General features: G+C 35.3%; 2 protein-coding genes across 3 annotated transcripts in view; both read left to right on the plus strand.

Moving 5' to 3' along the window:
* The window catches only part of LOC133635386 (ankyrin repeat domain-containing protein 13C-like), a 61,842-nt gene extending 37,926 nt beyond the window's left edge, over positions 1 to 23,916 (plus strand). Inside the window, exons 7-13 of one of the 2 annotated variants that reach the window (XM_062028538.1) lie at positions 1,168 to 1,312; positions 13,645 to 13,776; positions 14,206 to 14,367; positions 16,519 to 16,598; positions 19,448 to 19,546; positions 21,967 to 22,067; positions 22,158 to 23,916. In XM_062028538.1, coding sequence (XP_061884522.1) covers positions 1,168 to 1,312; positions 13,645 to 13,776; positions 14,206 to 14,367; positions 16,519 to 16,598; positions 19,448 to 19,546; positions 21,967 to 22,067; positions 22,158 to 22,288 — 850 coding nt within the window. In that variant the 3' untranslated portion in view covers positions 22,289 to 23,916. The remainder of the gene's footprint in view (positions 1 to 1,167; positions 1,313 to 13,644; positions 13,777 to 14,205; positions 14,368 to 16,518; positions 16,599 to 19,447; positions 19,547 to 21,966; positions 22,068 to 22,157) is intronic. The other variant, XM_062028539.1, reaches the window with a different exon arrangement.
* LOC133634973 (uncharacterized) lies at positions 22,321 to 23,916 on the plus strand. Its single transcript, XM_062027633.1, has 4 exons — positions 22,321 to 22,368; positions 22,460 to 22,488; positions 22,569 to 23,186; positions 23,292 to 23,916. The coding sequence occupies exons 1-4, from the start codon at positions 22,321 to 22,323 to the stop codon at positions 23,584 to 23,586; spliced, it is 990 nt and encodes a 329-aa protein (XP_061883617.1). The 3' UTR covers positions 23,587 to 23,916.
* Positions 23,917 to 24,090: the final 174 nt, after the last annotated feature.

A 24,090-nucleotide genomic window follows, 5' to 3' on the forward strand; every position in this document is an offset into this window, starting at 1 on the left:
TAAGTAAAGTGTGTTTCAGACTGGAAGGACTAAGTAAAGTGTGTTTGAGACTGGAAGGACTAAGTAAAGTGTGTTTCAGACTGGAAGGACTAAGTAAAGTGTGTTTCAGACTGGAAGGACTAAGTAAAGTGTGTTTCAGACTGGAAGGACTAAGTAAAGTGTGTTTCAGACTGGAAGGACTAAGTAAAGTGTGTTTCAGACTGGAAGGACTAAGTAAAGTGTGTTTCAGACTGGAAGGACTAAGTAAAGTGTGTTTCAGACTGGAAGGACTAAGTAAAGTGTGTTTCAGACTGGAAGGACTAAGTAAAGTGTGTTTCAGACTGGAAGGACTAAGTAAAGTGTGTTTCAGACTGGAAGAGGACTAAGTAAAGTGTGTTTCAGACTGGAAGGACTAAGTAAAGTGTGTTTCAGACTGGAAGGACTAAGTAAAGTGTGTTTCAGACTGGAAGGACTAAGTAAAGTGTGTTTCAGACTGGAAGGACTAAGTAAAGTGTGTTTCAGACTGGAAGGACTAAGTAAAGTGTGTTTCAGACTGGAAGAGGACTAAGTAAAGTGTGTTTCAGACTGGAAGGACTAAGTAAAGTGTGTTTCAGACTGGAAGGACTAAGTAAAGTGTGTTTCAGACTGGAAGGACTAAGTAAAGTGTGTTTCAGACTGGAAGGACTAAGTAAAGTGTGTTTCAGACTGGAAGGACTAAGTAAAGTGTGTTTGAGACTGGAAGAGGACTAAGTAAAGTGTGTTTCAGACTGGAAGGACTAAGTAAAGTGTGTTTCAGACTGGAAGGACTAAGTAAAGTGTGTTTCAGACTGGAAGGACTAAGTAAAGTGTGTTTCAGACTGGAAGGACTAAGTAAAGTGTGTTTCAGACTGGAAGGACTAAGTAAAGTGTGTTTCAGACTGGAAGGACTAAGTAAAGTGTGTTTCAGACTGGAAGGACTAAGTAAAGTGTGTTTGAGACTGGAAGAGGACTAAGTAAAGTGTGTTTCAGACTGGAAGGACTAAGTAAAGTGTGTTTCAGACTGGAAGGACTAAGTAAAGTGTGTTTGAGACTGGAAGGACTAAGTAAAGTGTGTTTCAGACTGGAAGGACTAAGTAAAGTGTGTTTCAGACTGGAAGGACTAAGTAAAGTGTGTTTGAGACTGGAAGGACTAAGTAAAGTGTGTTTCAGACTGGACACCACCCTGATAGACTTCACAGACATGAAGTGTCAGAGAGGAGATCTCACCTTCATCTTCAACGGCAACGCCAGCGCTTCAGAATCCTTCGTGGTGATGGACAACCTGCAGCAAGTCTACCAGAGGATTCATCAGCAGGTTTATAACTTTATTATTACTTTATAAGACTTAGACTTCCTTTTTATTGTCATTCAAATGTGAACTTTACAGCACAGATAAGAAGAAAATGTTGTTGCATGAGCTCATGATAGTGCAGGATAAAAGAGCAATAAGGTGCAGATATAAATAAATAGATTACTTTACAGATCAATATATTGCACTTTTGCATGTACATCCACATTTATGGATGTATGTTATATTGTCTTTATATTCCAGCCAGTTCATCCATTTTGGGGGGATCATTTAATTATGATGCGTTCAAGAGTCTTACGGCCTGTGGGAAGAAGCTGTTACAGAACCTGGAGGTTCTGCTACGGAGGCTGTGGAACCTCTTTCTAGAGTCCGGCTGTGAAAACAGTCCTTGGTGGGGGTGGGAGGAGTCTCTGCAGATTTTCCGAGCCCTGGTCAGGCAGCGGCTTTTTGCCATCTCCTGGATAGGAGGAAGAGGAGTGCTGATGATCTTTCCCGCCGTCCTCACCACTCTCTGGAGAGACTTCCAGTCTGAGGCCCTGCAGGCTCCAGTCCAGACTGAGACGCAGATGGTCAGCAGGTGGTCTCTACAGAGCAGGGGTCAGCAACCTTTTTGAAAGCAAGAGCTACTTCTTGGGTAGTGATTAATGCGAAGGGCTACCAGTTTGATACACACTTCAATAAATTGCCAGAAATAGCCAATTTGCTCAATTTACCTTTAACGTTATTATTAATAATTAATGATATTTACACTTAATTGAACGGTTTAAAAGAGGAGAAAACACGAAAAAAATTCAATTTCGACTCTTTAAAATTCAAGATTCAACCGAAGAAAAGAAGAGAAAAACTTAAAAAAAGAATTTATGGAACATCATTACTAATTTTTCCTGATTAAGATTAATTTTAGAATTTTGATGACATGTTTTAAATAGGTTGAAATCCAATCTACACTTTGTTAGAATATATAACAAATTGGACCAAGCTATATTTCTAACAAAGACAAATCATTATTTATTCTAGAATTTCCAGAACAAAAATTTTAAAAGAAATTCAAAAGACTTTGAAATAAGATTTAAATTTGATTCTACAGATTTTCTAGATTTGACAGAATAATTTTTTTGAATTTTAATCATAGTAAGTTTGAAGAAATATTTCACAAATATTCTTCGTCGAAAAAACAGAAGCTAAAATGAGGAGTGAAGTGAAGTGAATTACATTTATATAGCGCTTTTTCTCAAGTGACTCAAAGCGCTTTACATAGTGAAACCCAATATCTAAGTTACATTCAAAGCAGTGTGGGTGGCACTGGGAGCAGGTGGGTAAAGTGTCTTGCCCAAGGACACAACGGCAGTGACTAGGATGGCGGAAGCGGGGATCGAACCTGCAACCCTCAAGTTGCTGGCACGGCCGCTCTACCAACCGAGCTATACCGTCCCAAAATGAAGAATTAAATTAAAATGTATTTATTATTCTTTACAATAAAAAAAATAAATTTACTTGAACATTGATTTAAATTGCCAGGAAAGAAGAGGAAGGAATTTAAAAGGTAAAAAGGTATATGTGTTTAAAAATCCTAAAATCATTTTTAAGGTTGTATTTTTTCTCTAAAATTGTCTTTCTGAAAGTTATTAGAAGCAAAGTAAAAAAAATTATGAATTTATTCAAACAAGTGAAGACCAAGTCTTTAAAATATTTTCTTGGATTTTCAAATTCTATTTGAGTTTTGTCTCTCTTAGAATTAAAAATGTCGGGCAAAGCGAGACCAGCTTGCTAGTAAATAAATACCATTTAAAAAATAGAGGCAGCCCACTGGTAAGTGCTGCTATTTGAGCTATTTTTAGAACAGGCCGGCGGGCTACTCATCTGGTCCTTACGGGCTACCTGGTGCCCGCGGGCACCGCGTTGGTGACCCCTGCTCTAGTGCCTCTGTAGAATGGGGGGAGGGAGCTGTGCACTTTTCATCCCACGCAAAAAGTGCATGCGCTGCTGAGCTCTTTTTACAAGAGCTCCGGTGTGTAGGGACCAGGTCATATTGTCAGTTATCTGCACCCCCGGGAACGTGGTGCTGCTTACCATCTCCACCGCTGTGCCGTTGATGAAGAGTGGCTGGACTGGTGCTTCCTGAAGTTGACCAAGATCTCCTTGGTCTTGTCGACGTTCAGGACCAGGTTGTTGGTTCTGCACCAGTCAGCCAGATGTTTCACCTCCTCCCTGTAGCCCATGTCGTTGTCACGGATGAGTCGTGTACTTCACAATGTGGTTAGTAGTGGACCTGGTGCAGCAGTCATGGGTCATCAACGTGGACTCTGGACGTAGCCCTGGGGGGAGGCGGTGCTCAGGGAGATGGCACTGGAGGTGTTGTTGCCCACTCTCACAGACTGGGGTCTGTCTGTGAAGAAGTCCAGCAGCCAGTTGCAAAGGGGGGTACTGAATCCAAGGGGGGCCAGTTTGCTCACCAAATGCTGCGGGATGAAGTCCAGAAACAACATCCGCACGTGTGTGTCCTTTCCTTCCAGATGGTCTAAGCTCAGGTGGAGTGCAGAGGAGATGGCGTCCTCCGTGGAGCGGTTAGGGCGATAAGCAAACTGGTATGGGTCGAATGTGGGGGGAAGTCTGGAGACAATGTAGTCCTTTACCAGCCTCTCCAAGCACTTCATTATGATAGGGGGGTAATCATTGAGGGAGGAGATTGTGGGTTTTTTAGGCACTGGAATGATTGTGGCCGTCTTAAAGCATGATGGTACCACAGCCTGGGTCAGCGAGATTTTGAAGATGTCCGTGAGAACCCCAGCCAGCTGGTCTGCACATCCCTTAAGCACCTTGCCCGGAATGTCATCAGGTCCCGGTGCTTTCCGGGGGTTCACTCTCCTCAGGGTTTTCCGGACATCCGCTATATCCAGGTTGAGCCAGATCTAACCTGAACCGTGCCATTAAGGTTGCAAAGCGTGCTCACAGTCAGAAAGTGCAGGACTTCTTCGAGAACCCCACAAACACTAGACCAGGGGTCACCAACCTTTTTGAAAGCAAGAGCTACTTCTTGGGTAGTGATTAATGCGAAGGGCTACCAGTTTGATACACACTTCAATAAATTGCCAGAAATAGCCAATTTGCTCAATTTACCTTTAACTCTATGTTATTATTAATAATTAATGATATTTACACTTAATTGAACGGTTTAAAAGAGGAGAAAACACGAAAAAAATGACAATTAAATTTTGAAACATAGTTTATCTTCAACTTCGACTCTTTAAAATTCAAAATTCAACTGAAAAAAAGAAGAGAAAAACTAGCTAATTCGAATCTTTTTGAAAAAATTAAAAAAACAATTTATTTTGACATCATTAGTAATTTTTCCTGATTAAGATTAATTTTAGAGTTTTGATGACATGTTTTAAATATGTTAAAATCCGATCTGCACTTTGTTAAAATATATATAACCAATTGGACCAAGCTATATTTCTAACAAAGACAAATCATTATTTCTTCTATATTTTCCAGAACAAAAATTTTAAAATAAATTCAAAAGACTTTGAAATAAGATTTAAATTTGATTCTACAGATTTTCTAGATTCGCCAGAATAATTTTTTTGAATTTTAATCATAGTAAGTTTGAAGAAATATTTCACAAATATTCTTCGTCGAAAAAACAGAAGCTAAAATGAAGAATTAATTTAAAATGTATTTATTATTCTTTACAATAAAACATTTTTTTTACTTGAACATTGATTTAAATTGTCAGGAAAGAAGAGGAAGGAATTTAAAAGGTAAAAAGGTATATGTGTTTAAAAATCCTAAAATCATTTTTAAGGTTGTATTTTTTCTCTAAAATTGTCTTTCTGAAAGTTATAAGAAGCAAAGTAAAAAAATGAATGAATTTATTTAAACAAGTGAAGACCAAGTCTTTAAAATATTTTCTTGGATTTTCAAATTCTATTTGAGTTTTGTCTCTCTTAGAATTAAAAATGTTGGGCAAAGCGAGACCAGCTTGCTAGTAAATAAATAAAATTTAAAAAATAGAGGCAGCTCACTGGTAAGTGCTGCTATTTGAGCTATTTTTAGAACAGGCCAGCGGGCTACTCATCTGGTCCTAACGGGCTACCTGGTGCCCGCGGGCACCGCGTTGGTGACCCCTGCTCTACACCATGTCCAGCTTCTTCCACCCCTGGTTGCAAATTTCACATATTGATGGAAATGAGGGATCACAGTTTTCATGTTAGCTTGATTAAAATCCCCTGCCACGATGAAAACTCCCTCTGGATGTGTAGTTTGCAGTTCATTGATGGAGCAGTACAAAGCATTCAAAGCTTCTTTGGTGTTAGCACTGGGAGGAATGTACACTGCTGTGAAGATCATAGCACTGAATTACCCGGGTAAATAAAATGGCCTGCATTTTATAGTTAATAGTTGTACATCAGGAGAGCAGTGACATGATACTATCTTCCCATTGTTGCACCACTTGTTTTTGATGTATATGCAAACACCACCGCCTCTGGATTTACCAGTGAGAGTTCTGCTCCTGTCCGACCGAAACATAGTTAGCCCCTCGATGCTAACTGCCTCGTCCGGAGCGGAGGGTTTCAGCCACGTTTCTGTGAGAAATATGGCGCAGCAGTCTCTCATCTTGCGTCTTGCATTGAAATCCAGCTTCAGGTAGTCCAGTTTGTTCTCCAGGGAGCGGACGTTTGAAAGCAGGATGGAAGGAAGCGGCGTTCTGTGGGGATTAGCCTTTAGCTTTGTTGTTATAACACACCTTATTTAACATTATTATTACTTTATAACACACCTTATTTAACATTATTATTACTTTATAACACACTTTATTTAACATTATTATTACTTTATAACACACCTTATTTAACATTATTATTACTTTATAACACACTTTATTTAACATTATTATTACTTTATAACACACTTTATTTAACATTATTATTACTTTACAACACACTTTATTTAACATTATTATTACTTTATAACACACTTTATTTAACATTATTATTACTTTATAACACACTTTATTTAACATTATTATTACTTTACAACACACTTTATTTAACATTATTATTACTTTATAACACACTTTATTTAACATTATTATTACTTTATAACACTTTATTTAACATTATTATTACTTTATAACACACTTTATTTAACATTACCGTAATTTCCGGACTATAAGCCGCACCTGACTATAAGCCGCACCAGCTAAATTTAGGGGAACATACAGATTGCTCCATATATAAGCCGCACCCGACTATAAGCCGCAGGGTTTTGATGTGTAATTAGCGTAGTATATAGGGGTTCCTGCTACCACGGAGGGGATTGTCGGGACAGAGATGACTGTTTGGGAACGCAAAGCGTCCCATTTATTAACAATAAATCTTTCAATCATTCAATCAAACTTTCACATCTTTGACATGGCGAACAGCATTCGTGCAGAGTACAAATAATACAACGCTGCAAAGTAATACAAAGTGCTCGCCTGTACGTTATCAAAATAACCAGCCTACCGGTATATGAAAAGTCAGTCTTTAATCATTGTGTCATCGTCTTCCTCCTGCGTACTAAAACCACCGAAATCCTCTTCGTCGGTGTCGGAGAAGAACAGGCCGTAAATAAGCCGCACCCTTGTATAAGCCGCAGGGACCAGAACGAGGGGAAAAAGTAGCGGCTTATAGTCCGGAAATTACGGTATTATTACTTTATAACACACTTTATTTAACATTATTATTACATTATAACACACTTTATTTAACATTATTATTACTTTATAACACACTTTATTTAACATTATTATTACTTATAACACACTTTATTTAACATTATTATTACTTTATAACACTTTATTTAACATTATTATTACTTTATAACACACTTTATTTAACATTATTATTACTTTATAACACACTTTATTTAACATTATTATTACTTTATAACACACTTTATTTAACATTATTATTACTTTATAACACACTTTATTTAACATTATTATTACTTTATAACACACTTTATTTAACATTATTATTACTTTATAACACACTTTATTTAACATTATTATTACATTATAACACACTTTATTTAACATTATTATTACTTTATAACACACTTTATTTAACATTATTATTACTTTATAACACACTTTATTTAACATTATTATTACTTTATAACACACTTTATTTAACATTATTATTACTTTATAACACACTTTATTTAACATTATTATTACTTTATAACACACTTTATTTAACATTATTATTACATTATAACACACTTTATTTAACATTATTATTACTTTATAACACACTTTATTTAACATTATTATTACTTTATAACACACTTTATTTAACATTATTATTACTTTATAACACACTTTATTTAACATTATTATTACTTTATAACACACTTTATTTAACATTATTATTACTTTATAACACCTCTTATTTATTATTATTATTACTTTATGACAAAGATGCAATTTTTACAAACTACAAAAGCAGTGAAGTTGTCACGTTGTGTAAATGGTAAATAAAAAGAGAATATTTGCAAATCCTTTTCAACTTATTTTCAATTGAATAGACTGCAAAGACAAGATATTTCATGTTCACACTGAGAAACTTCATTTTTTGGAAATAATCATGAACTTAGAATTTAATGGCAGCAACACATTGCAAAAAAGGCATGTTCACCACTGTGTTACATGGCCTTTCCTTTTAACAACACTCAGTAAAGGTTTGGGAAGTGAGGAGACACATTTTTGAAGTGGAATTATTTCCCATTCTTGCTTGATGTACAGCTTAAGTTGTTCAACAGTCTCCCTTCTCATATTTTAGCTGCCACACATTTTCAATGTCTGGACTACAGGCAGGCCAGTCTAGTACCCGCACTCTTTTACTATGAAGCCACGTTGATGTAACACGTGGCTTGGCATTGTCTTGCTGAAATAAGCAGGGGCGTCCATGGTAACGTTGCTTGGATGGCAACATATGTTGCTCCAAAAGCTGTATGTACCTTTCAGCATTAATGGTCCCTTCACAGATGTGTAAGTTACCCATGTCTTGGCCACTAATACACCCCCATACCATCACACATGCTGCCTTTTACACTTTGACCCTAGAACAATCCAGGTTGTTCTTTTCCTCTTTGGTCCGGAGGACACGACGTCCACAGTTTCCAAAAACGATTTGAAATGTGGACTCGTCAGACCACAGAACATTTTTACACTTAGCATCGGTCCATCTTAGATGAGCTCGGGCCCAGCGAAGCGTTTGTGGGTGTTGTTGATAAATGGCTTTGCATAGTAGTTTGAACTTGCACTTACAGATGTAGCGACCAACTGTAGTTACTGACAGTGGTTTTCTGAAGTGTTCCTGAGCCCATGTGGTGATATCCTTTACACACTGATGTGGCTTTTTGATGCAGTACCGCCTGAGGGATCCAAGGTGTGTAATATCATGGCTTACGTGCAGCGATTTCTCCAGATTCTCTGAACCCTTTGATGATATTACGGAGCGTAGATGGTGAAATCCCTAAATTCCTTGCAATAGCTGCTTGAGAAATGTTGTTCTTAAACAATTTGCTCAGGCATTTGTTGACAAAGTGGTGACCCTCGCCCCATCCTTGTTTGCGAACGACTGAGCATTTCATGGAATCTACTTTTACACCCAATCATGGCACCCACCTGTTCCCAATTAGCCTGTTCACCTGTGGGATGTTCCAAATAAGTCTTTGATGAGCATTCCTCAACTTTATCAGTCTTTTTTGCCACTCGTGCCAGCTTTTTTGAAACATGTTGCAGGCATCAAATTCCAAATGAGCTCATATTTGCAAAAAACAACAAAGTTTCTCAGTGTGAACATGAAATATCTTGTCTTTGCAGTCTATTCAATTGAATATAAGTTGAAAAGGATTTGTTGTATTCTCTTTTTATTTAGCATTTACACAACGTGACAACTTCACTGCTTTTGTAGTTTATAACACACTTCCTATCTCAGAGATGTATTCTCTTACTTGATGACAAAGATGCATGTTTTAGTTTGACAAATATGATTTATTTAGTTTATAACACACGCCTCTTATCTCAGTGATGCATGTTCTTAGGAATACTTCTCTTATACAACGAATAAATAATAAGTATAATAACTGATCATTACTGTACTTCACTTAGATGATTATATTCTCCCACATGAAGTCTTTATGTGACTTAATAATTATTGATATGACCTAATATTTATTATCACCTAATAATATTCAGTATGACATATTAAAAGTGACCTAATACTATTTAATATCACCTAATTATATCTAATATGACACTATTAATATTTAACATAACCAAATAGTATTTAATCTGACCTAATAATATCTCATATGAGCTAATATTTAATATCACCTAATATTCTATATGACCTAATATTTAACATGACATAATAGTATTTAATCTGACCTAATATCTCATATGAGCTAATATTTAATATGACCTAATACTATTTAACATGACCTAATAATATTTAATATGACACTAATATTTAATCTGACCTAATATCTAATATGAGCTAATAATATTTCATATAACCTATAATATCTAATATGAGCTAATAATATTTAATATGACCTACTAATATCTATTCATGACCTAATAATATTTATCGACCTTATATGAGCAAATGTTATTCAGTATGACATAATAATATTAAGGTTCATATGAGAGTTGATCAGGTTTTCCATAACATGAAAATGACTTTGATTCACATATTTTCATCCATTTGATCAATATATTTCTTATTTTCATTCATCATTACTGTAAATAATCATATTTGATGATCATGTATCAATAGACCATAAATAATAATAATAATCTTTCATTACCATAAACAATAATAATAACAATCTTTGATGATCATGTTTTAGAGGATTGTATTTTCTCACACATTCCAAAAAGTGCTGTTACAAACCTGAGGGTGTGGCCAGTAGTAGTAGTGGTGTTATTATTCTTCTATAGCAGGGGTCACCAACCTTTTTGAAAGCAAGAGCTACTTCTTGGGTAGTGATTAATGCGAAGGGCTACCAGTTTGATACACACTTCAATAAATTGCCAGAAATAGACAATTTGCTCAATTTACCTTTAACTCTATGTTATTATTAATAATTAATGATATTCACACTTAATTGAACGGTTTAAAAGAGGAGAAAACCCGAAAAAAATGACAAATTTTGAAACATAGTTTATCTTCAATTTCGACTCTTTAAAATTCAAAATTCAACCGAAAAAAAGAAGAGAAAAACTAGCTAATTCGAATCTTTTTGAAAAAATTAAAAAAAAAGAATTTATGGAACATCATTAGTCATTTTTCCTGATTACGATTAATTTTAGAATTTTGATGACATGTTTAAAATCCAATCTGCACTTTGTTAGAATATATAACAAATTGGACCAAGCTATATTTCTAACAAAGACAAATCATTATTTCTTCTAGATTTTCCAGATCAAAAATTTTAAAAGAAATTCAAAAGACTTTGAAATAAGATTTAAATTTGATTCTACAGATTTTCTAGATTTGCCAGAATAATTTTTTTGAATTTTAATCATAATAAGTTTGAAGAAATATTTCACAAATATTCTTTGTCGAAAAAACAGAAGCTAAAATGAGGAATTAAATTAAAATGTATTTATTATTCTTTACAATAAAAAAATAAATGTACTTGAACATTGATTTAAATTGTCAGGAAAGAAGAGGAAGGAATTTAAAAGGTAAAAAGGTATATGTGTTTAAAAATCCTAAAATCATTTTCAAGGTTGTATTTTTTCTCTAAAATTGTCTTTCTGAAAGTTATAAGAAGCAAAGTAAAAAAAAATGAATGAATTTATTTAAACAAGTGAAGACCAGGGGCCGTACTTATCAAGCTTCTTAGAGTGCCATTTTACACTTAAGTCCTGAGAATTTGCGAAATTTAGTCCTACTCTCAAACTTAAGAATAAAAGCTTTTTATCAACGTTCTTAAGTCTAAGAATCACTCCTACTCTCCACGATATTTAAGAGACCTTCAGAGGTGTCTTAAGTGGTTAGGAGTTGCCAGCAGGGGATGGCACTGAGGCGAGAGAGACGTGCGCCAACGTTCAGGGAACGGAACAATGTTTTTGTTTTTTTTGATGACGAGCAGCTGATCAAACGGTATCGTTTGGACAGAGCGGATATTATTTTTGTCACAGATTTAATACTTTTCGATTCCTTGTTGATTTCTGCATGTGGCTGCAGTGGGCTAGTATATATAGAGCCACCCACACCAGTTTCAAATTAGTTGCCTAATTAATGAATTGGAAAGAAAATGTTATGACAGTAGCTTATGTGTGTGGCCGTGAGGTGAGTGACGTCAGTGAGTGTGTGGGCGATAGAAGAGAGGGAGCGGTAGCGTGAGTGCCGGCGGGGACTAGTTTGTTTTGTATTATTTTGTAGTTTATTGTCAAAATATACACTCCCATTGTCCACTTAAATATTTCCAAGATATTTCTTTATTCTTAGACAACGGATTCCCTTCCGTGATTGGTCATTTCTATGGACACAGAAATGACGTCACCTAAAATTGCGTTTACGGCACATAGTAATGTCGTAATTCAGCTCTGAGTGTGACACTTAAAGGCCTACTGAAAGCCACTACTAGCGACCACGCAGTCTGATAGTTTATATATCAATGATGAAATCTTAACATTATAACACATGCCAATACGGCCGGGTTAACTTATAAAGTGACATTTTAAATTTGCCGCTAAACTTCCGGTTCGAAACGCCTCTGAGGATGACGTATGCGCGTGACGTAGACCGGGGAACACGGGTATGCCTTCCACATTGAAGCCAATACGAAAAAGCTCTGTTTTCATTTCATAATTCCACAGTATTCTGGACATCTGTGTTCGTGAATCTGTTGCAATCATGTTCATTGCATTATGGAGAAAGAAGCTGAGCAAGCAAAGAAGAAAGTTGTCGGTGCGAAATGGACGTATTTTTCGAACGTAGTCAGCAACAACAGTACACAGCCGGCGCTTCTTTGTTTACATTCCCGAAAGATGCAGTCAAGATGGAAGAACTCGGATAACAGAAACTCTAACCAGGAGGACTTTTGACTTCGATACACAGACGCCTGTAGAGAACTGGGACAACACAGACTCTTACCAGGATTACTTTGATTTGGATGACAAAGACGCAGACGTGCTACTGTGAGTATGCAGCTTTGGCTTCTAAACATTTGATCGCTTGACCGTATGTGCGCAACTTTTTTTTGCGTATGTACGTAACTTTTTTAAATATATAAGCTTTATGAACCTTGGGTTAGGTGAACGGTCTTTTGGGCTGAGTGATTGTGTGTGTTGATCAGGTGTTTGAATTGTATTGGCGAGTTCTATGGAGCTAGGAGCTAGCAGAGGAGCTAGGAGCTAGCATAACAAACACACAGGTGTTTTTATGCAGGATTAATTTGTGGCATATTAAATATAAGCCTGGTTGTGTTGTGGCTAATAGAGTATATATATGTCTTGTGTTTATTTACTGTTGTAGTCATTCCCAGCTGAATATCAGGTCACCCCCGCCTCTCACAGCATCTTCCCTATCTGAATAGCTTCAACTCCCCACTAGTCCTTCACTTGCACTTTACTCATCCACAAATCTTTCATCCTCGCTCAAATTAATGGGGAAATTGTCGCTTTCTCGGTCCGAATCTCTCTCACTTCATGCGGCCATCATTGTAAACAATAGGGAACTTTGCGTATATGTTCAACTGACTACGTCACGCTACTTCCGGTAGGGGCAAGCCTTTTTTTTATCAGATACCAAAAGTTGCAATCTTTATCGTCGTTGTTCTATACTAAATCCTTTCAGCAAAAATATGGCAATATCGCGAAATGATCAAGTATGACACATAGAATAGATCTGCTGTCCCTGTTTAAATTAAAAAAATTCATTTCAGTAGGCCTTTAAGATTCAGTCCTACACTTCGCTGAAAGTGTGAGTAAGACGCTTGATAACTAACTTTTAAGTGCAGCTTTCAGCCAAGAATTTATTTACTCTTAAGTCAACTCTTAGCAGACTTCTTAGGAGTAATTCTAAGAAGCTTGATAAGTACGGCCCCAAGTCTTTAAAATATTTTCTTGGATTTCCAAATTCTATTTGAGTTTTGTCTCTCTTAGAATTAAAAATGTCGGGCAAAGCGAGACCAGCTTGTTAGTAAATAAATACAATTTAAAAAACAGAGGCAGCTCACTGGTAAGTGCTGCTATTTGAGCTATTTTTAGAACAGGCCAGCGGGCGACTCACCTGGTGCCCGCGTTGGTGACCCCTGCTCTATACACACAGGAGTGTGAGATGGAGACGGAGGAGGAAGTGGACATCCTGATGAGCAGTGATGTCTACTCAGCCACACTCTCCACCAAGTCCATCACCTTCTGCAGAGCACAGAGTGGTTGGCTCTTCAGAGAGGACAAGACGGTTGGTAGCACCATGCTCCACTTACCTCTTCATCCTCTCATCCTTATCATCTCATACGCTCATCCTCACATTCTCATCATCATCCTCATAATCAATCTCTCATCCTCACATTCTCATCATCATCCTCTCATCCTCATAATCAATCTCTCATCCTCATCATTGCATCCTCGCATCATCCCAATCTCTCATCCTCATGCTCTCATCTCCATTATCTCATCCTCATCATGTCATTCACTCATCTTGAACATCTCATCCTCGCATCCTCTTGTTCGTCCATTCTCTCATCTCCATTATCTCACCCTCGACATGTCATTCTCTCATCCTCATCATGTCACTCTTGTTTGCTCATTCTCTCTTTTCATCCTCAACATCTCATTCGACTCATCCTCATCCTCATCCTGACATGCTAATTGTGTCGTCCTCATGCAGGAGCGTGTGGGCCACTTCCTGGCTGACTTCTACTGTGTGAATGGACTGGTGCTGGAGTCCAGGAAGAGGAGGGAGCATCTGAGTGAGGAAGACATCTTGAGGAACAAAGCCATCATGGAGAGTCTCAGCAAAGGAGGAAACCTCAGCCAACAAAACTTGGAGGTCAGTCACAAACCTGATATTAACAACATCCATCCATTTTCTACCGCTTGTCCCTTATGAGGTCGCGGGCGGGTGCTGGAGCCTAACTCAGCTGCATTCGGGTGTTAGTAAACCCTGATATTAATAACTAGCAAACCATTATAATAATTACACGCAATGATATTAATAACTAGTAAACAATTATAATAACATGTAAACAATGATATTAATAACTAGTTAACAATTATAATATGTAAACAATGATATTAAAACGTAAACAATGATATTAATAACATGTAAACAATGATATTAATAACATGTAAACAATTATATTAACAATGATGTTAATAACATGCAAACAATGATAATAATAACTAGTAAACAATTATAATAACATTTAAACAATGATATTAATAACTAGTAAACAATTATAATATGTAAACAATGATATTAAAACGTAAACAATGATATTAATAACATGTAAACAATTATATTAACATGTAAACAATGATGTTAATAACATGCAAACAATGATATTAATAACTAGTAAACAATTATAAAATTTAAACAATGATATTAATAACTAGTAAACAATTATAATAACATGTAAACAATGATATTAATAACTAGTTAACAATTATAATATGTAAACAATGATATTAAAACGTAAACAATGATATTAATAACATGTAAACAATTATATTAATAACATGTAAACAATTATATTAACAACATGTAAACAATGATGTTAATAACATGCAAACAATGATAATAATAACTAGTAAACAATTATAATAACATTTAAACAATGATATTAATAACTAGTAAACAATTATAATATGTAAACAATGATATTAAAACATAAACAATGATATTAATAACATGTAAACAATTATATTAACATGTAAACAATGATGTTAATAACATGCAAACAATGATATTAATAACTAGTAAACAATTATAACATTTAAACAATGATATTAATAACTAGTAAACAATTATATGTAAACAATTATATTAAAACGTAAACAATGATATTAATAACATATAAACAATTTTAATAACATGTAAACAATTATATTAATAACATGTAAACAATGTTAACAACATGTAAACAATGATGTTAATAACATGCAAATAATAATATTAATAACTAGTAAACCATTATATTAATAACTAGTAAACAATTATATTAATACAATGGAAACAATATTAATAACATGTAAACAATGATATTAATAACATGTAAACAATGATATTAATAACATGTAAACAATAATATTAATAACATGTAAACAATGATATTAATAACATGTAAACAATGATGTTAATATGTAAACGATATTAAAACATAAACAATGATATTAATAACATGGAAACTATTATATTAATAACATGTAAACAATGATGTTAACATGTAAACAATGATATTAATAACATGTAAACAATTATGTTAATAACATGTAAAAAATAATATTAACATGTAAACAATGATGTTAATAACATGTAAACAATGATATTGATCCATTGTATTAGTTTGAGTGATCATGTCACATCATGATTTATTATGTTTATAAATGTGTCAACACACAGATGCATACACTCTACATAAGTGAAAGTGAAAGTGTGTTTAACAAGGTGACTGACTAGTCATGAAAACAAGACTTCTGATGTCATTTTAAAGACATCTCTGCTGCCTCCTAGTGGTACAGGAACAATACTACATGCTGCCTCCTAGTGGTACAGGAACAATACTACTTGCTGCCACCTAGTGGTACAGGAACAATACTATATGCTGCCACCTAGTGGTACAGGAACAATACTACTTGCTGCCACCTAGTGATACAGGAACAATACTACATGCACCTAGTGATACAGGAACAATACTACATGCTGCCACCTAGTGGTACAGGAACAATACTACATGCTGCCACCTAGTGGTACAGGAACAATACTACATGCTGCCACCTAGTGGTACAGGAACAATACTACATACTGTACGGTGGAATAATCACTCTTACTTTCTATGACTACTGGACTGGAATACTTTACTGTAATACTACATTGTAATACTGGACTATAACACTTTACTGTAATAGTATACTGTATTACTGTACAGTAAATATGTACAGTAATAGTACTAGTGGTAGTAAAAAGTGTTTGTGTCCTCAGCCTGTAAGAAGATCATCTTTGACTCCACCTTCTAACAACTTTGTAACCTGGGAACAATACATCACTGCTGAATATGGAAGGTATCTTATTATTATTATTATTATTAACATCACTGCTGAATATGGAAGGTATCTTATTATTAACATCACTGCTGAATATGGAAGGTATCTTATTATTATTATTATTATTAACATCACTGCTGAATATGGAAGGTAGTGTCTTATTATTATTATTATTATTAACATCACTGCTGAATATGGAAGGTATCTTATTATTATTATTATTATTATTAACATCACTGCTGAATATGGAAGGTATCTTATTATTATTATTATTATTAACATCACTGCTGAATATGGAAGGTATCTTATTATTATTATTAACATCACTGCTGAATATGGAAGGTATCTTATTATTATTATTATTATTAACATCACTGCTGAATATGGAAGGTATCTTATTATTATTATTATTATTAACATCACTGCTGAATATGGAAGGTATCTTATTATTATTATTAACATCACTGCTGAATATGGAAGGTATCTTATTATTATTATTATTATTAACATCACTGCTGAATATGGAAGGTATCTTATTATTATTATTATTATTAACATCACTGCTGAATATGGAAGGTATCTTATTATTATTATTAACATCACTGCTGAATATGGAAGGTATCTTATTATTATTATTATTATTAACATCACTGCTGAATATGGAAGGTATCTTATTATTATTATTATTATTATTATTAACATCACTGCTGAATATGGAAGGTATCTTATTATTATTATTATTAACAACACTGCTGAATATGGAAGTTATCTTATTATTATTAACATCCGTGCAGAATATGTAAGGTATGTTTCACTGGTGTATTATTATTATTAATATTAATGGACTCCATCTTGTCTTGTTCTGATGTAAAGAAATGTGTGAGGAAGGACAGTTGATATGTTTATTATGTTATATTTACTATGTTCACTGTATGTTTATTTCATGTTTAATACATTTACTGTATGTTTATTATACGTTTACTATGTTTATTATATGTATATTTCATGTTTATCATATGTATACTATAGGTTTATGTGAATATAATATTCGATGTTACTTAAATATAATATTTGATGTTACTGACTTGTGAATATAATATTTGATGTTACTGACGTGTGAATATAATATTTGATGTTACTGACTTGTGAATATAATATTTGATGTTACGGACTTGTGAATATAATATTTGATGTTACTGACGTGTGAATATAATATTTGATGTTACTGACGTGTAAATATATTATTTGATGTTACTGACGTGTAAATATAATATTTGATGTTACTGACGTGTGAATATAATATTTGATGTTACTGACGTGTGAATATAATATTTGATGTTACTGACTTGTGAATATAATATTTGATGTTACTGACGTGTGAATATAATATTTGATGTTACTCACTTGTGAATATAATATTTGATGTTACTGGCGTTTAAATATAATATTTGATGTTACTGTCGTGTGAATATAATATTTGATGTTACTGACTTGTGAATATAATATTTGATGTTACTGACGTGTGAATATAATATTTGATGTTACGGACTTGTGAATATAATATTTGATGTTACAGACTTGTGAATATAATATTTGATGTTACTGACGTGTGAATATAATATTTGATGTTACTGACGTGTAAATATATTATTTGATGTTACTGACGTGTAAATATAATATTTGATGTTACTGACGTGTGAATATAATATTTGATGTTACTCACTTGTGAATATAATATTTGATGTTACTGGCGTTTAAATATAATATTTGATGTTACTGTCGTGTGAATATAATATTTGATGTTACTGACTTGTGAGTATAATATTTGATGTTACTGACGTTTAAATATAATATTTGATGTTACTGGCGTGTGAATATAATATTTGATGTTACTGACATGTAAATATAATATTAGATGTTACTGACGTTTAAATATAATATTTGATGTTACTGGCGTGTGAATATAATATTTGATGTTACTGACATGTAAATATAATATTAGATGTTACTGACTTGTGAATATAATATTTGATGTTACTGACTTGTGAATATAATATTTGATGTTACTGACGTGTAAATATAATATTTGATGTTACTGACGTGTGAATATAATATTTGATGTTACTGACGTGTAAATATAATATTTGATGTTACTGACGTGTAAATATATTTGATGTCACTGACGTGTGAATATAATATTTGATGTTACTGACTTGTGAATATAATATTTGATGTTACTGACGTGTGAATATAATATTTGATGTTACTGACGTGTAAATATATTATTTGATGTTACTGACGTGTGAATATAATATTTGATGTTACTGACGTGTAAATATAATATTTGATGTTACTGACGTGTGAATATAATATTTGATGTTACTGACGTGTAAATATAATATTTGATGTTACTGACTTGTGAATATAATATTTGATGTTACTGACATGTAAATATAATATTTGATGTTACTGACGTGTGAATATAATATTTGATGTTACTCACTTGTGAATATAATATTTGATGTTACTGGCGTTTAAATATAATATTTGATGTTACTGTCGTGTGAATATAATATTTGATGTTACTGACTTGTGAGTATAATATTTGATGTTACTGACGTTTAAATATAATATTTGATGTTACTGGCGTGTGAATATAATATTTGATGTTACTGACATGTAAATATAATATTTGATGTTACTGACGTTTAAATATAATATTTGATGTTACTGGCGTGTGAATATAATATTTAATGTTACTGACATGTAAATATAATATTTGATGTTACTGATGTGTGAGTATAATATTGGATGTTACTTACCATGAGTATAATATGTAAAATAATAATGTTTGATGTTTGTGACAGCCCCCCTCACCTGGGCAGAGAGCTGCTGTGCAAAGAGAGCAAGAAAAGCTTCAAGGCCTCAGTAGCGATGAGTCAGGACTTCCCTCTAAGCATCGACTCGTAAGTTGCAGATAAAATCATTTCACTTTCCTTTTCTTTGACGCACTGCCAGCAGAATAGTCTGCTAGAGAGACAAGAGTAAATGAAGTGGAACTGCATTTGATGTATGTATGAAATAAGATAAATAATGATGTTTCGTTGTCCATCAGGCAGCTGGATGTTTTAGAAGTGATAAATAATGATGTTTTGTTGTCTATCAGGCTGCTCAATGTTCTAGAAGTGATAGAAAACAAAAAAATCTTTATTTATCACTTCTAGAACGTTCAGCAGCCTGCAGGACGACAACACATCATTATTTATCACTTCTACAACGTTCATCACCCTGGAGGACGACAAAACATCATTATTTATCACTTCTCGAACGTTCAGCAGCCTGATAGACAACAAAACATTATCACTTATAGAACGTTCAGCAGCCTGGAGGACGACTAAACATCATTATTTATCACTTCTCGGACGTTCAGCAGCCTGATAGACAACAAAACATTATCACTTATAGAACGTTCAGTAGCCTGGAGGACGACAAAGCATCATTATTTATCGCTTCTCGAACGTTCAACAGCCTGAAAGACAACAAAACATTATCACTTCTAGAACGTTCAGCAGCCTGGAGGACGACAAAACTAGAACATTCAGCAGCTTGATAGAAAACAAAACATCTTTATTTATCACTTTTAGAACATTCAGAAGCCTGCAGGACAACAAAACATTTATCACTTCTAGAACATTCAGCAGCCTGGAAGACGACAAAACATCATTATTTATCACTTCTAGAACATTCAGCAGTCTGATAGAAAACAAAACATCATTATTTATCACTTCTAGAACATTCAGCAGCCTGATAAAAAAACTAAACATTATTTATCAATTCTAGAACGTTCAGCAGCCTGATAGAAAACAAAACATCATTATTTATCACTTCTAGAGCGTTCAGCAGCCTGCAAGACGACAAAACATTATCACTTCTAGAACGTTCAGCAGCCTGCAGGACTACAAAACATTATTTATCACTTCTAGAACGTTCAGCAGCCTGGAGGATGACAAAACATCATTATTTATCACGTCTAGAACATTGAGCAGCCTGATAGAAAACAAAATATCAATATTCATCACTTCTAGAAAATTTGAGCTGCCTGCTAGACAACAACACATTATTTATCACTTCTAGAACATTAAGCCGCCCGATAGACAACAAAACATCATTATTTATCAGGCTGCTCAATGTTCTAGAAGTGATAAATAATGATGTTTTGTCGTCCTCCAGGCTTCTGAATGTTCTAGAAGTGATAAATAATGATGTTTTGTCATCCTCCAGGCTGCTGAACGTTCTAGAAGTGATAATGTTTTGTTGTCTATCAGGCTGCTGAACATTCGAGAAATAATGATGTTTTGTGGTCATGCAGGCTGCTGAACGTTCTAAAAGTGATAAATGATGATGTTTTGTGGTCCTGCAGGCTGCTGAATGTTCTAGAAGTGATAAATGATGATGTTTTGTGGTCCTGCAGGTTGCTGAATGTTCTAGGAGTGATAAATGATGATGTTGTGTGGTCCTGCAGGCTGCTGAATGTTCTAGAAGTGATAAATAATGATGTGTTGTGGTCCTGCAGGCTGCTGAATGTTCTAGAAGTGATAAATGATGATGTTTTGTGACCCTGCAGGCTGCTGAATGTTCTAGAAGTGATAAATGATGATGTTTTGTGGCCCTGCAGGCTGCTGAATGTTCTACAAGGGATAAATAATGATGTTTTGTGGCCCTGCAGGCTGCTGAATGTTCTAGAAGTGATAAATGATGTTGTGTTGTGTTCCTGCAGGCTGCTGAATGTTCTAGAAGTGATAAATGGTGTGTTGTGGTCCTGCAGGCTGCTGAATGTTCTAGAAGTGATAAATGATGATGTGTTGTGGTTCTGCAGGCTGCTGAATGTTTTACAAGTGATAAATGATGATGTGTTGTGGTTCTGCAGGCTGCTGAATGTTCTAGAAGTGATAAATAATGATGTTTTGTGGTTCTGCAGGCTGCTGAATGTTCTAGAAGTGATAAATGATGATTTGTTGTGGTTCTGCAGGCTGCTGGATGTTCTAGAAGTGATAAATGATGATGTGTTGTGGTTCTGCAGGCTGCTGAATGTTCTAGAAGTGATAAATAATGATGTTTTGTGGTTCTGCAGGCTGCTGAATGTTCTAGAAGTGATAAATGATGATTTGTTGTGGTTCTGCAGGCTGCTGAATGTTCTAGAAGTGATAAATGATGTTGTGTTGTGGTTTTGCAGGCTGCTGAATGTTCTAGAAGTGATAAATGATGATGTGTTGTGGTCCTGCAGGCTGCTGAATGTTCTAGAAGTGATAAATGATGATGTGTTGTGGTCCTGCAGGCTGCTGAATGTTCTAGAAGTGATAAATGATGATGTGTTGTGGTTCTGCAGGCTGCTGAATGTTCTAGAAGTGATCGCACCCTTCAAGCACTTTAATAAGCTGAGAGAGTTCGTACAAATGAAACTTCCCCCCGGCTTTCCTGTCAAACTGGGTAAGCAGGCGGACATTTTGGAATAAAACTGTGGGGCCTTCAAGTGCACCACACATGTCGTCATTCCTGTTTTTGTCCTTCGTGTGGCAGATATTCCCGTCTTTCCGACCATCACGGCGACTGTAACCTTTCAGGAGTTCCGCTACGACGCCTTTGATGAGAACATTTTCACGGTCCCTAGCGAGTACAAGGAGGACCCTAGTCGCTTCCCTGACCTTTGACCCCACTACAAGCAGGAAGATTCTAGAAAAGTATGTTTACACCAAAATACTCTTTGGTCTTCAGTCTTAGCAAACAATTGGTACCCTTTTGTTTGGTACCCACCTGTTTGGTACCCTTTTGTTTGGCCCCTTCCTGTTTGGTACCCTTTTGTTTGGCGCCCACCTGTTTAGTACCCTTTTGTTTGGCCCCTTCCTGTTTGGTACCCCTTTTGTTTGGCGCCCTCCTGTTTCAATGTCACTCAATCAATCAATGTTTATTTATATAGCCCTAAATCACAAGTTTGGTACCCCTTTTGTTTGGCGCCCTCCTGTCTTGTTTGGCGCCTTCCTGTTTGGCACCAATTTTGTTTGGTGCGCCCTCCTGTTTGGTACCCCCCTGTTTAGTACCTCATGTTTGGCATCCTTTTGTTTGGCGCCCTCCTGTTTGGTACCCTTTTGTTGGGCACCCCTTTTGTTTGGCGCCCACATGTTTGGTACCCTTTTGTTTGGCCCCTTCCTGTTTGGTACCCCTTTTGTTTGGCGCTCTCCTGTTTGGTACCCCTTTTGTTTGGCGCCCTCATGTTTGGCATCCTTTTGTTTGGTACCCTTTTGTTTGGCGCCCACCTATTTGGTACCCTCCTGTTCGTCACCCCTTTTGTTTGGCGCCCACATGTTTGGTACCCTTTTGTTTGGTACCCCTTTTGTTTGGCGCTCTCCTGTTTGGTACCCCTTTTGTTTGGCGCCCTCATGTTTGGCATCCTTTTGTTTGGTCCCCCTTTTGTTTGGTGCGCCCTCCTGTTTGGCACCCCTTTTGTTTGGTACCCTCCTGTTCGTCACCCCTTTTGTTTGGCGCCCTCCTGTTTGGTACCCCTTTAGTTTGGCGCCCTCTTTGGCACCCCTTTTGTTTGGCGCCCTCCTGTTTGGTACCCCTTTTGTTTGGCGCACACTTGTTTGGTACCCTCCTGTTCATCACCCCTTTTGTTTGGCGCCCTCCTGTTTGGTACCCCTTTAGTTTGGCGCCCTCTTTGGTACCCCTTTTGTTTGGCGCCCTCCTGTTTGGTACCCCTTTTGTTTGGCGCACACTTGTTTGGTACCCTCCTGTTTGGTACCCCTTTAGTTTTGCGCCCTCCTGTTTGGTACCCTCTTTGGTACCCCTTTTGTTTGGTAACCCTTTTGTTTGGTACCCTCCTGTTTGGTATCCCTTTTGTTTGGCGCCCTCCTGTTTGGTACCCCTTTTGTTTGGTAGCAAACTTGGAGAGTCGTGGTGCCAAAAAGGGCGTAAACAAGTCATGTTTGTTAAAAAAAAAAAGCTGAATTGACATAAAAAGCCGCCATGAGTTCAACTTCTTCATGTTTTTAACATTTAAACTTTCACCAAACATAAAAAGTTCAAAGTAATTCCACTAACTTGCTAATTTTCAATGGAAACTTGGACCTAAAAATGGCCAAGGTTGTAAATGCTGCAGCTTCATGACGTCATCGTCTTCTTTGTTGTATCTTATTTTGTCACAAAGTTTGGAAGTTATGCTGGAGATAAAAAGGTCGTTTTTATTGTTACGTTGGAGGAAACAATTGAAGTCAAAAAAGGCACAATGTAAAGAAAAAAGCTGGGCTTTTTTTTTTATAGCCTTTTTACAAACTTTTTGAAATCTATCGAAAATATTCCTTTTTTTTTTTTTTTTAAGTATACCGTTGTCAGAAAAGGTTTGTAATAAATTCAACGAATGAATATCACTTTTAAAATCTTTTCTTCTGCACAGAACTTTTATGTTGACGTTTGTTCTGATTGACTGGTCTCACTTGAACCTGCGTCATGTTTTTAT

Source organism: Entelurus aequoreus, linkage group LG19 (assembly GCF_033978785.1).
Source record: "Entelurus aequoreus isolate RoL-2023_Sb linkage group LG19, RoL_Eaeq_v1.1, whole genome shotgun sequence".
In the NCBI taxonomy this organism is placed as follows: Eukaryota; Metazoa; Chordata; class Actinopteri; order Syngnathiformes; family Syngnathidae; genus Entelurus; species Entelurus aequoreus.

What these genes read in the sequence shown, in the direction of transcription:
- LOC133634973 (XM_062027633.1), top strand. Translation starts at nt 22,321, where the DNA reads ATGTTTACACCAAAATACTCTTTGGTCTTCAGTCTTAGCAAACAATTG. An exon ending in TCAGTCTTAGCAAACAATTG is followed by an intron (nt 22,369 to 22,459) that starts GTACCCTTTTGT and finishes CCACCTGTTTAG; the next exon opens with TACCCTTTTGTTTGGCCCCT. An exon ending in TTTTGTTTGGCGCCCTCCTG is followed by an intron (nt 23,187 to 23,291) that starts TTTGGTACCCCT and finishes TTTGGCGCCCTC; the next exon opens with TTTGGTACCCCTTTTGTTTG.